Source organism: Piliocolobus tephrosceles, chromosome 10, assembly GCF_002776525.5.
Source record: "Piliocolobus tephrosceles isolate RC106 chromosome 10, ASM277652v3, whole genome shotgun sequence".
Lineage (NCBI taxonomy): Eukaryota > Metazoa > Chordata > Mammalia > Primates > Cercopithecidae > Piliocolobus > Piliocolobus tephrosceles.
Genome location: NC_045443.1, coordinates 129,441,040 through 129,454,448, shown reverse-complemented (window position 1 = coordinate 129,454,448; position 13,409 = coordinate 129,441,040). Strand labels below are relative to the sequence as shown.

At 60.5% G+C, this 13,409-nt stretch overlaps 1 protein-coding gene across 1 annotated transcript in view; it reads right to left on the bottom strand.

The window, feature by feature from the left end:
• ULK1 (unc-51 like autophagy activating kinase 1) overlaps positions 1 to 13,409 on the bottom strand; it is a 27,021-nt gene extending 13,612 nt beyond the window's left edge. Inside the window, exons 1-7 of the mRNA XM_026449526.1 lie at positions 13,299 to 13,409; positions 12,694 to 12,786; positions 12,570 to 12,611; positions 2,146 to 2,178; positions 1,543 to 1,579; positions 272 to 445; positions 113 to 186 (exon numbers count right to left, since the gene is read on the bottom strand). Of these exons, the coding sequence (XP_026305311.1) occupies positions 113 to 186; positions 272 to 445; positions 1,543 to 1,579; positions 2,146 to 2,178; positions 12,570 to 12,611; positions 12,694 to 12,786; positions 13,299 to 13,409 (564 nt within the window). The remainder of the gene's footprint in view (positions 1 to 112; positions 187 to 271; positions 446 to 1,542; positions 1,580 to 2,145; positions 2,179 to 12,569; positions 12,612 to 12,693; positions 12,787 to 13,298) is intronic.

The following is a 13,409-nucleotide window of genomic DNA, read 5'->3' as shown; positions in this document are numbered from 1 at the left end:
TGCCAGGCCACAGCCAACCGGAGCAGAGCCCGCCACACCCCAGCCAAACAGCAAGCCCAGCAAGGCGCCCCCCTACCCCCGCCCCGGCACAGCGCGTTCAAGGCAGACACACCATGTACATGGGGGAGCCGCACAGTGTGGCCGCCATCATGTTGCTCTGGAGGTACCGCGCGAAGCCGAAGTCAGCTGCGGGAGAGACGCGTCAGGACGGGCGCCCGCCCGGAGCCCCTCCCCGCCGGGCCTGCCTGCCCGCCCGCGCCCGCGGGCTGACCGATCTTGACTCGGATGCTGTTGGGGTTGGCGCGGCGGCCGGCGGGGTTGGACAGCAGGATGTTCTGCGGCTTCAGGTCGCGGTGGATGATGCCCTTGCTGTGCAGAAGCCGCATGGCGCCCGCGATCTGCTGCAGGAAGAGCCTGATGGTGTCCTCGCTCAGCGTGCGCATGGCTGCGGGGAGAGGCGGCTCAGGGCTGGGGCCGTGTCTGCTCCCCCAGGGGCGAGCCCCGCGCAGCCAGGCCGGTCCCACCACACGACGGAGAGAGCCAGGCATGGCCGCGGGCCGGGAGGAAACCCCGGGTCAGGAGCAGGAGCCCCCGCGGGCCGCCGAGACCAGGGCGCACCTGAAGCTCCCGCGCAGAGCCCGGCGCGCCGGCCCCACCACTCAGCCCCGGGCTGCAGCTGCTCCAGAGACGGGAGGCCGCCGCGGTTCCGCCCGGGTCCCGCTCCCGCCCCTCTTCCCGGCATCCAGACAGCGGCCAGCCGCGCCCAGCCGGACCCGCAACCAGCCTCCACTCCGCCCGGCCTCAGCGTCTGTCTCCCAGGCTTGGACGGTGGGGTCCTCCCCGCGGGGGACGAGGCGAGGGGGCCAGCGGGTCCTGCCCATCTACCAGCCCGGCACTCCCGCCCCAGCGCCGTGAGGGCGACGCGAGGCTGAGCCGGCGTTGGAGCAGCCCTGCCGGCTCCCGGGTGCTCAGGCGCAAGTCCCCGGAACCATCCCAGTGCCACCTCCAGACCCTCCGGACACACACCCGACAGGCCGCCGGCGCCCCACCCGCCCCCAGCCCGCCGGCACTGTGGCCCGGACCCCCACCCAGGGAGCCTGCGAACAGACGGGCGCCCACCTGCTGTCCTTCCCTCTGCCTTGCCCTGCCCTGTGCAGCACATCCTCCTCCCATCCGCCACACGGCTCAACTTTGGGTGGGCCAAGAGCCACCTTCCAGCCACACTATGAAGACAACAGCCCTGCACCCCTTGTTTGTGCGGCTCCCGTGGCCTCATTCGACCAGAGGCCTCGGGCTACTTTGGTCACAGCTGTCTCCTCAAGCAAGGGGGAGGCGGGCGGATGGACCGAATCCTAACAACTGGGAGCAGCTCAGCCCCCTGCATCCCCTCAGGAGTCCCAAGGGGACAAGAAAGAGCCAATCTCACAATCAGCCAGGGACCCACTCGAGCCAGGCTGCCTCCCAGGCTGGGCCAGGGTGGCCCTGGGTGCGGGGCCCTGTGGGGGCCGGCTGGCAGCCCAACTGGCACAGGTGTGCACTCACTGTGCAGGTAGTCGGCCAGGTCCCCACCGTTGCAGTACTGCAAAAGACCAGACACACATCAGGCTGCAGCAGGGACCAGGGCCCCCCTCCCAGCCCTGCCCAGCCTCCCCACCCCTCACACTTGAACACTACTCCCTGGGCCCTCAGGCACCTGCCCACCCCAGGGCAGGTGTCCCCACAGTCCCTGCTGGAAGACATCAGTAGTGATGCTCAGCAGTCATGGCAGCTCACACCTGTAATCCCAACACTTTGGGAGGCCGAGGTGGGCAGATCGCTCGAAGTCAGGAGTTCAAGACCAGCCTGGCCAACGTGGCGAAACCCCATCTCTACTAAAAGTACAAAAATTAGCCGGTCTTGGTGGCACACACCTGTAATCCCAGCTACTCAGGAGACTGAGGCAGGAAGATTGCTTGAACCCGGAGGTGGAGGTTGCAGTGAGCTGAGATCGCACCACTGCACTCCAGCCTGGGCGACAGTGAGACTCCATCTCAAAAAAAGAGAAAAGGTGCTCGTCACCCTCCCCGCTGGCCACATCCCTCCCTGTGGAGCTCCCAGGGCCATGGCCATCAGCCTGCACCTGTCCTCACACCACAAGGCACTCACCTCCATGACCAGGTAGACAGAATTAGCCATTTCCTGCAAGACAGAAAAGAGGCTGTGAGAGGTCCCAGTGCCCCCGGGGCCCTACTGCAGGGAGTCTGGCTCAGCCCTAATTCAGCCTGGGCAGGCCCTGCAGTGCCAAGACTTAGCTGGTCATCCAGCAGCCAGGAAACGAGGACATCTGTGGGCCACGTGCTTTGTAGGTGGGTGTGTTCTGTGTTTTGTGGCCATTCAGGTCTCTATCATGATCAAGGTAAAGGGCCCTGGTCCCCCCATATAAGCGACAACTCCTGGCAGAGGACATACCCTCTAGCAGGAAGGGTGAAGGCCAGGTGTGTGGGCAGGCCTTGGCCCTCAAGCCACAGACACTTCTCAGCTCCTGAGCCCAGGATCAAAGATGCCCCAACAGGGCTGATCGCAGTGGCTCAAGCCTGTAATCCCAGCACCATGGGAGGCCAAGGCGGGTGGATCACAAGGTCAGTGTTTGAGACCAGCCTCGCCAACATGGTGAAACCCCGTCTCTACTGAAAATACAAAACTTAAACAGACGCGGTGGTTCAAACCTGTAATCCCAACGCTTTGGGAGGCCGAGGCAGGTGGATCACGAGGTCAGCAGTTCGACACCAGCCTGACCAACATGGTGAAACTCTATCTCTATTAAAATACTAAAATAGCCGGGCGCGGTGGCTCAAGCCTGTAATCCCAGCACTTTGGGAGGCCGAGACGGGCGGATCACGAGGTCAGGAGATCGAGACCATCCTGGCTAACACGGTGAAACCCCGTCTCTACTAAAAAAAATACAAAAACTAGCCGGGCGAGGTAGCGGGCGCCTATAGTCCCAGCGACTCCGGGAGGCTGAGGCAGGAGAATGGCGTGAACCCGGGAGGCGGAGCTTGCAGTGAGCTGAGATCCAGCCACTGCACTCCAGCCTGGGGGACAGAGCGAGACTCCGTCTCAAACAAAAAAAAGAAAAAGCAATAGATTGCAGCTGGGCACTGCCAGGCTGACCCAGAGGCCTGGAGGCCTCCAGCTGCCCTACCCCAACCTGGCTGCAGCTTAGGCTGCCACCCCTCGACCCAATGCCTTTGGTCAGAGGCATCCCAGCCACCCCTTCCACTGCTGGGCCAACAAGGCCTGGCCGGCAGCTGCTCAGCCCTCAGCTCAGACACAGACCTGACCAGGGGTGCCACCTGCACCTGCCCTTGCCTGCCCCATGAAACTCAGAGTGAGCCAGAGGCGCAGAAGGCATCCCTGGTGGGGGACAACCACAAAGCCACTGGGTATATCTGCTTCGTAACGTGAGAAGCCCGTGCCCCCAGAGCTGCCCCCGCAGAGGAGCTGTGGGCTGGACAAGGATGCTGAGTGGGGACAGGGTCAGGAGAGGGTGCTCTTAGGGCGGCTAAGGTCGATGCTGCTCAGGCAGCAACCCCAGGATCCACAGACACCGCATGGCCGGCCCAGAGGGAGACCCAGAAACCCAGGCACAGCCTAGAGAAGGCGGGACCTGTCCACCAGGCAGGCCTCAGCCCACCCCACCCACGCCCGTGCACCCCAAGCCCCGCCTGGCCTCAGCTGCCTACCCAGGAAGAGCCCGTGGGGAGAACAATCCACACGGGGTACAGGATGGAGCAAAGGGGACTGCAGGGACAGCTCCGGGCAGAACCCAGGAAGGAGGGGGAGACAAAGCTAGAACGAGAAATAACTTCAGGACGGCAATGTCCACTCCGTGACCTGGGCCCACCATTGCCCTCCCCACGGGCCCTCCAGTGAGTGCCCACAGGTACCCACATTTCTCCTCTCCTCTCTGGGGGCCACCTGCCCTGGATCACAGAGCCAGGGGCTCCCCAAGACCTGACCTGCTCACCAGAGCTCCAAACCCACCAGCAAAGCCAGCACAACCAGGGATGTGCCAAAGACAGAGGCATCCTGGGAGAACGCCCATGTGTGCAGAGCGGGAGCCCAGCACCCCATCTCCTGGCCACTGACCCAGGACCAGCCTGTCTGGGACAGGAGCTCCCGCTGGACAGGGGGTGCTAACTGAAGCCCTAGGCAAAGGCCTGGCCGGGTATGGTGGCTCAAGCTTATCCCAGCATGTTGGGAGGCCAAGGACAGAGGATCGCCTGAGCCCAGGAGTTTGAGACCAGCCTGGGCAACATAGCAAAACCCCATCTCTACAAAAAAATACAAAAATTATCCAGGTGTGACAGTGCATGCCTGTAGTTCCAGCTACTCGGGGCTGAGGTGGGAGGATGGCTTAGGCCCAGGAGGCCACAGCTACAGTGAGCCGGGAGTTCGTGTCACTGCACTCCAGGATGGGTGACGGAAGGAGACTTGTGTCAAAAAGAAGAAAGGCAGAGGCCCACCAGGGAGACCCCTGTGGCACCAGTGACTGGCCCTGGGCCCACAAGACCCTGGCAAGGAGGCTCTTCCCCCACCCCATCTGCTGCCCACACTCCAGCCAGGGTCCCCAACACCCCTACCCAGGGCACCTGCCACACTGGCCCCATAAGTGCTGGAACCCACCTTGCTACAGACACGTCTAGACCCCTGGCCTTGCCCCAGAGTCACAGATGTCACTCCTAGGTTGCCTTCCTAGAGACCCCTGTGCCCTCCCCACTGTGCTGGCCACCCTCTTCCATCCCCAAAACTTCAGGGGGCACCACCAACTCCCAGGAGGGTGTGGGCAGGGCCCTGCACTTCAGATGGTCCCTTGCAGAAACCAAGGCCTGGCCCATGCTCAGCCTGTCTCCTAAAAGGTCCTCCCCAGCAGGGGACTCAGGGCCAGTGAGGGTGGGGCTGCAGGGTAATGTGGGGCTGCAGGGTAGGGTGGGGGCACCCACCTTACCACAGGCATTTGGGTCTTCCCAACTCCCCTGGGACAGATGACAGCTTCAGACAGGCCCTCAGGGCTGTGGGCATCCAACTCCCTGAGCTGGGTGTCAGGGGCACACCAGGGTCTTTCCCACGCCTCCGAGAGCCTCCTGTGAAGTCCAAGTGCACCAGCCCTGCAGGAGCCCAGGTAGCAGGCCATAACCAGCCCACTTCCCATACGAGCACACTGAGGCCCCAGAGGTTGGGAGGCACGCCCAGGCTAGGAAGTGGCAGGACAGCCCAAGCAGGTGGGCTGGAGTCCTGTCCTCACTCTCTGCCAGTGCCAGTGCCAAGCCAATAACCCTCTGTATCCCCGGAAGGGCCTAGCTTTGCTGCCTCCAACCCTGGCAGGGTCAGGGATGAAGAGTGAGGACAGACAAGCCCAGGCCCACCCCCTGCCAGGGCTTAGGGGAGCTCCTCCAGGGCAGCTGCAGGCCCAGGTCCTGCGCCACAACACCTCCCCGACAGGGTCCCCCAGCTGGGCCTGCCCACCCTTCCCATAGGCAGCGACTCTCTGGGGCTCTTGACGGGGGTCAGGTGAGAGCACAGCCTTGCCGGCCACAACTGACCTCCCCTGCCCAGCCCTGGGCCCACCCAGAACCCACACAGGGCATCAGGTTCCATTTCTGCCTTGCAGCTGAATTTGGTTTTCACAAGCTACCCTGGGGCGCGGGGACCAGGCATGCTCCCAGCATCAAGCCACCCAGTTAAAGACACCAGAAAGGGCCATGACTGCCTCCCTGGGCTCCGGGGCAGGAAGCGGCCACCCCAGGCCAAGCAGCTCGCCTCCCACGGCAGGGCCTGGGGGTCCGTCCCGTGATGACACACACGGCGGTGGCCACACGGCCCACGCCCTAATCAAACACGGCAGGCTCCCTGCACCATCACCCGCACCCCAGGAGGTGGGTCCCACCTTGTCGCCTATTTTAAGGGAGGAAACGGAACGGCTGCTGACCGTTCCACAGGGCTGTCCCTGAAAAATCCCAACACATGCATCCGAGGTTCAGAACACTTCAAAAAGGCAGCAAAACCAACACCCCACTGTCTCCGGGCAGCGTGCTGAGGGACCCGGGACAGCACCCCCGGCAGGCAGGCCGGCCCCCACGCCCCACACACACGCACACACGCACGCACAGCCAGCCAGGTGTCCCAGGCAGCCCGGCACGGGTGTCTGGGCACGTAGGAGGCTGCCCCACCCCTGGGGTGCTAAGGTGCTTTACTTAATAGGATCCAGGCTCCCACCCTCTGCCAGTCCCACTCCTGTCTGGTGATCCTGGGCTGGGCCTGGTGAGCAGGCACTGACCTAGTTCACGCCTCCAGAGCTGGCCTTCTTGGCTCGAAAAAGTGGCAAAAGCCACAGCTGTGGCTGGACAGAACCACTCTGCACCCCCAGGCGGGGTTCCTGGACAGCTCCCAAAAGGGAAGGGATGCTGGCTCCACCCTAAGAAGGAAGGGCCACCCTCTGGCCCTGGGGAACCACTTGCAGCCGCCCATTGTGTGTGGGCCTCCTGGGGCTACAGCCCAGGCTGACCTCTGCAGCCTCCCGCCTGCTGGGTCTGGGGGTCTGGACAATCCAGGAGTCAGCCTCAGGGGGTTGAGGCACGTCGCTAGATGCAGTGAGGCAGGGGTGGGTGGCCTGACCCTTCTGAGGGCACAACCTTGCTTGGAAAAAGCAGGGAACAATCCCAGCGCCAGCGGGGGGTGGGGGGGTTGGGGGGGGCAGTGTAAGCTGCAGAGACCCTCGGGAAGACACCAACTCCACACATTCCTCCCGAGACCCGGCCATCCTAGTTGGCGCACACCCCAATGAAACCTGGTTCCAGCAGCTCTGTCCTTCAGGCAGCTGAGACCCGTCCCCCAGTCATTGCGGACAAATACTGATACCAGGTGACAGTCCCGCAACGAGGTAATGCGCAGAAACAAAAACCAACTCCTGTCACCCACGGAGACACAGCACCCCTCAAACCTACGGCTGACATCCCACCTCCAGGCTTAAAGTCAGCGTGTGGCAAAGGGAGCAGCCCAGGATATGGGCATGGCTTTGGGCTGGCGCTGGCTACACCACACAGGGCCTGTTGTGGCGCACCTTCTCGTCTGTTTTGCACCTTGCTGTATTTTTATCCCATGATTTTTTTTTCTTTTCTTTTTTTTTTTTTTTTGAGATGGAGTCTCATTCTGTCGCCCAGGCTGGAGTGTAGTGGCGCGATCTCGGCTCACTGCAACCTCTACCTCCCAGGTTCAAGCGATTCTCCCGCCTCAGCCTTCCAAGTAGCTGGGACTACAGGTGCCCACCACCATGCCCAGTTAATTTTTGTACTTTTAGTAGAGAAGGGGTTTTGCCATGTTGGCCAGGCTGGTCTCAAACTCCTGACCTCAGATGATCTGCCCACCTTGGTCACCGAAAGTACTGGGAATACAGGCATGAGTCACCACGCCTGGTCTTATCTCATGATTTTAAAAGTTAAAAAAAAAGATACACACCACTTTGGAGGTAATTCCAGAACTGCCTGGGCCCTGGGGGCCCCTTCACAGGCCCCTGCCCGGGAGCTGGGTACCCACCCCATGGGTTTCTACTTGGCCTGCATCCTGCCCCAACTCACGCTGCAGACAGCCCCCCGGCCAGACCAGCCCAGGCCTGGCAGTCCCCTCCTCACTCTGAGATGGGGAGTCAGAGTCTCATGCTGGGCTGGACTGCCTGGACCCACGGTCTCCCAGGCCCCTAAGCAGGGCCGGACACCTCTTGACTCGGGTCTCCACCACAGGTAACTCACGGGCAGCGGCTCTGTCTGCAGGGCCTGAGTGAGTCACACCTGAGTGGTCCAGCAAGGCCTTCAGCTGCAAGGAACCTGTCAGTTGGCGTGCTGGCCACGCGGGCCACCGTTAGCAAGGCCTGTAGCCATCAGCCCTCCTCCCAGGGCACGCTGGGCAGGATCCCAGCCTGGCTCCACAGCCCCATACCCTGATTCCTGTGGTGGCGGCACTCCTGGGGCCAGGCAAGTGCAGACACTGATACCACACCCTCAATAAGGAGGCCAGGTGCTGCAGCTGCCTCCCAACGGCTGTGGTGGACTCAAAGAGCATAACCCAAGGTATACGCTTCCCAGGCACTCACACTTTCACAGTTTTTATGGCTAAAAAAGAAACCCAATACACAAAACCCAACACAATAAAACAGAAATAACCTCAACAGTCAACAAACAACATGGAAGGGATACCTGCAACCTATCACAGAGAAACTACTTTCCTTCACATATGAAGGACACCTACCAATCAAGAACATTTACAGAGCACTGACAACGTGGCAGGCACAGTTCTAAGGACTTAACACACTCAAGTTGCCATCACAACCACAACAGTTTTCGTTTTTTTTTTTTTTTTTGACAGATTCGCCCTGTTGCCCAGGCTGGAGTGCAGCGGCACAATCTCGGCTCACTGCCGCCTCCGCCTCCTGGGTTCAAACGATTCTACTGCCTCAGCCTCACGAGTAGCTGGGACTATAGGCATGGGCCACCACGCCTGGCTAATTTTTGTATTTTAATAGAGGCGGGGTTTCACCATGTTGGCCAGGATAGTCTCGATCTCCTGACCTCGTGATCCACACGCCTCAGCCTCCCAAAGTGCTGGGATTGCAGGCCCGAGCCACTGCACCCAGTCAACAGTTTTTAAAAGGTAAGAAAACTGAGGTGCCAGGAGGCTACCTGCCCAAGGTCACACAGGTAAATATTAGAGCTAGGGCCCAGCGAACAGCAGAATGGCTCAGGGGCCATGGTGTTAAGCATGGTACCCTTCAACCTTGGCACAAAAGGGATCAAGAACTTGCCAGAAATACGTGCCTAACCAGGTACGGTGGTGCATACCTGTAGTCCCAGCTACTCCGGAGGCTGAGGTGGGAGGATCTCTTGAGTTCAGGTGTTCAAGGCTGCAGTGAGCCATGATTATGCCACTGCACTCCAGCCTGGGCAAGAGAGTGAGACCCAGTCTCTTTAAAAAATATATTAAAACAGGCCCGAAGCGGTGTCTCCTGCCTGTAATCCCAGCACTTTGGGAGGCCGAGGCAGGCAGATCAGCTGAGGTCAGGAGTTCTAGACCAGCCTGACCAACACAGAGAAACCCTGTCTCTACTAAAAGTACAAAATTAGCCGGGTGTGGTGTCACATGCCTGTAATCCCAGCTACTCGGGAGGCTGAGGCAGGAGAATTGCTTGAACCTGGGAGGTGGAGGTTGTGGTGAGCTGAGATAGTGCCACTGCACTCCAGCCTGGGCAACAAGAGCGAAACTCCATCTCAAAAATACATATATATAAAATATAGAAACATATTGTGAAGACTGGGCACGGTGGTTCATGCCTGTAATCCCAGCACTTCGGGAGGCCGAGGCGGGAGAATCGTTTGAACCCAGGAGGCAGAGGTTGCAGTGAGTCAAGATCGCGCCATTGCACTCCAGCCTGGGTGACAGATTGAAGCTCCATCTCAAAAAAAAAAAAAAAAAAAAAATTGTACAAAGGACAAGTAGTATTTCTAACATTCCCATGCTCAGATAGTGAAGTTCATTCATTGCCAATGAAAAAGAAAACCGACCGGGGTGGTTCACTCCTGTAATCCCAGCACTTTGGGAGGCCGAGGCTGGTGGATCACGAGGTCAGAAGCTCGAAACCAGGCTGGCCAACATGGTGAAACCCTGTCTCTACTAAAAATACAAAATACTAAAAATACAAAAATCAGCTGGGTATGGTGGCACGTGCCTGTACTTGGGAGGCTGAGGCAGGAGAATCGTTTGGACCCGGGAGGCGGAGGTTGCAGTGAGGCGAGATCACGCCACTGCACTCCATTCTGGGTGAAAAAAGCAAAACTCCATCTCAAAAAAAAAAAAAAGAATAGCAAAACCATAAGAGACATCATTTTCCAATTCTCACATGAGCCACGATGGAAACCTCTGAGAGCCGCCCTCCTGGCAAGGAGCTAGGAAGACATGTGCTTGGAGTCAGGCTGAGAGACCACTGGCATTGCCTCTCGGGAGGTCAATCTGGCAATAACTACCCAAATTAAAAATCAGCATCCCTCCCACCCAAAGATTCTACTTCTAGGGATCCAGTCACAACCACCCTGATGTACCAGCATCCCAAAATAACCCCATGTCCCACCTGCAGGACCTCAGTGTAATCAGTTATGGAATCTCGGGCAACAGGCACCCCATGGCTGAAAATCACCATGGTGGCCCCAATCAGGACAGCAGCGAGCACCTCCACAATGGCTCCTCCAACCCGAGCACTCCCTCTCACAGCCCTCACAGCCCGTGCTTTCGGCTTCACGGAGGAAGAAACAGGGCCGCAAACTGAAGCAGCTGTGTGTGCGCGTGGCAGCCAGCACTGGGCCCTCATCAGCGCCAGCCGGGCTCTCAACCACTGCGCTTACAGAGGGTGACCTCTAACAGAGAGGGGTAAACTTTTCGAGGGACTTTTTTGTTTTGTTTTTTTGAGACAGGGTCACACTCTGCTGCCCAGGCTGGAATGCAGTGGCAAGATCACGGCTCCCTGCAGCCTCAAACTCCTGGGCTTAATCAATCCTCCCACAACCTTCAGAGTAGCTGAGACATGCCACTATGCCTGGCAATGTTCTTTCTTTTTTTCCCAGAGAGAGCAAGTCTTGCTGTGTTGCCCAGGCTGGTCTGCCCTGGCCTCCCACAGTGCTAGGGTCACAGGTGTGACCCACTGTGCCTGGTCGAGGGGTAAACTTTCTGATATGGATTGAGCCAGCACAGAACCTTCCCCTAGCTGTACTCTTTCAGAGACAGGGTCTCGCTCAGTCGCCCAGGCTGGATGGAGTGCAGACTATATTCTTAAGTGACAGAATTCACGGTGCAGATTAGTGGGTGTGGTTGGAAGGACACACATGAACACATCTCTTGTAAGGACGGCTGTCCCCAGTGGCCCAGAAACAACTAAGGCAGGTGCCTGAGAGCGGAGGACAGCGGGTCTCCATCCAGGGGGCCGGATTCTTACCTTTACCACACTCCCTCCGGTAATATTTCCACTCCCTCCGGTAATATTTGCGGATTTTCTTTTATCACTCAAATTGTTCGTTACCCATTTTTAAAAGCCAATTATTTTTTCCTGGGTTTGGATGCCAGCCTCAAACATTGCCTTACCGACACAGGGCAACAACCCCCGCACCTGTGGGGCGAGGGCAGGCCAAGCTGCAGCTCCAGCAGAGCCCGGCGCCCGGAGACAGGAGCGCCTGCAGCTGGCCGCTCTAAGTGCTTCCTGAGTAGAGGAAGCCGCAGTGTTGCCAACACTGGAGGAAGTGGCAGATGCCCACAACCAGGTGTGTGCGGCCGACTGGGATGGAGCGGGGGCTGGGGATACTGGCCCTGGGTCTGCGGGGGTCGTGCAGACAGTCACGGGGCCTGGCCTGGAGATGCCCGGGACTGGAGCTGGGGAGCCCTGGAGGGGAGCAGCAGGCAGCGTAGCCCAGGGCGGAGGGGGACTCCTCGGAGTCACTGCCTGGCCAGGGACAGCTGCCCACTCCTCGCTGGCTCCCAGCACCATGACGCATGTCCAGGCTGCGGCCCAGGCAGGAGGCTCCAAACATGGGGAGGATGAGGAAACAAGAGGAAGGGAGGGAGGAAAGCAGGGAGAAAAGCGGTGGGAAGAGGGCGGGAAAAGCAGCGGGAGGGGTGGCCCGGTTCCAGGACACAGTGTGCCTGGGTTTCCAGGTACTTGTTGGACCTGGGCCCTCCTCACCCGACACCTTGTGACAAGCCTCGGTCCCCAAGGCCACAGCAAAGCTCTGACAGGCGGAGGGAGGAGGCCACCAAAACACAGCCCGCCCGCCCTTCCCTCGGCCAGGAGCTGGGCCCTGGGCTCAGTAAACAGGTCGCAGAGCCATTAGTCAGCACTTTGGTGGGGCGGATCTCCCGCCTCAGGTTCCTGGTCCCCAGGATGGCACCCTGGCTCCCACAGCCCCAGCCCAGCCTGCCCTGAGCCCCGGGACATGGGGGCAGCATGAAAGCCAGCTGGTCCCACCGCCTGCATCCTGGGGCCAGCCGGGCCTGAGGTCATCTCTTTGGCCAGCCAGCGGCAGCCGCCTGTGCCCAGGCCCGGCCCTGACTGCCAGCCAGCAGGAGTCTCCGGCGGCCCCTCCCCCGCCCTGTCTGACGCAGAGCAAGGCCGGCCAATGCCGGCCGCAGGAGCAATGTCAACAAAAACACGGCCTAGACAGGTGGGCCAGGCCAGCAGTGCTGCCAGGGCCTGCCTGGGACGCCGGACTCAGGCAGGGCCCCTAGGACTGACACCCGGCGGGGAAGGGATGCCTGGTCAGGGGAACTCAGCCCTGCCCTCGGGGCGCCCTGCGGCCCAGACACCCCCTCCCCGGTCTCACAGCTGGGGAAGTCACAGCAAGAGCCAGCCCCAGCCCAGGCCTGGACCCAGGGTGGATCTCCAGGGGCCCAGTAGACCCCAGCCTGGACAGGCTCAACACCAGTGCTCACCAGGGGATCCAGCACCTGGGGCCACAGTCTCCCATCCCCGTCCCCAGCAGACAGCAGCCCAGAAGCCTTACCTGGAAGTCGTACAGGGCCACGATGTTTTCATGTTTCAGTTCCTAGGACAGAAACCCAAGTTTCTTATCAGTGTGGGGAGGGGGATCGCCCTCGCCCACACACCCTCCCCAAGCACTAGCTCACCTTCAGGATTTTGATTTCCTTCCCCAGCAGCGTCTGAGATTTGGCGAGGTTCTTCTTGTTAATGCACTTGACGGCGACCTCCAAATCGTGCTTCTGAAAGCCAAACATGCAACTTCAGGGCCAGGGCTGCCCCTCACAGGCCTTCCCCAGACCAGACCGCACAGTGGGGCCCTGAGATGATCCCGGCTGGGGATCCCGGGACTGGAAGGCCGAGTGGGGAGCCAGGTTGAGGATCGGGCTGGGGGTCCTGGGGTAGGGATCCAGCCTGGAAAGCCAGGCTGTGGAACAGGGCGCGGGGTGTCCCGGGATAAGGGTTTGGACAGGAAAGTCGGGCTGGGGGTCTCGGAGTGGGGATCTGGGCTGGCAAGCCAGGCAGTGGATCCAGAGGTGGGGGTCGGCCTGGAAAGCCCGGCAGCGGATCTCGGAGCGGGAGTCTGTACTGGAAATCGGGCTGGGGGTCGCGGGGTAGGGATCCTGGGGTGGGGGTCGGCCTGGAAAGTCGGGCGGGACTCTCGGGGGGCGGGGGGGGGGGGGGCCCAGGACAGGAGGGAATCTCGGGGCAGGGATGCTGAGGCAGGGGATCCCGGGCCGGACGGGGACCTCACCTCGCGGTGGCGGCCCTTGAAGACCACCGCGAAGGCGCCGTGGCCGATGAGATCCTTGCGGGAGAACTCGAACTTGCCCACGGTCTCTGTGCCGCCGCGGCCGGGCTCCAT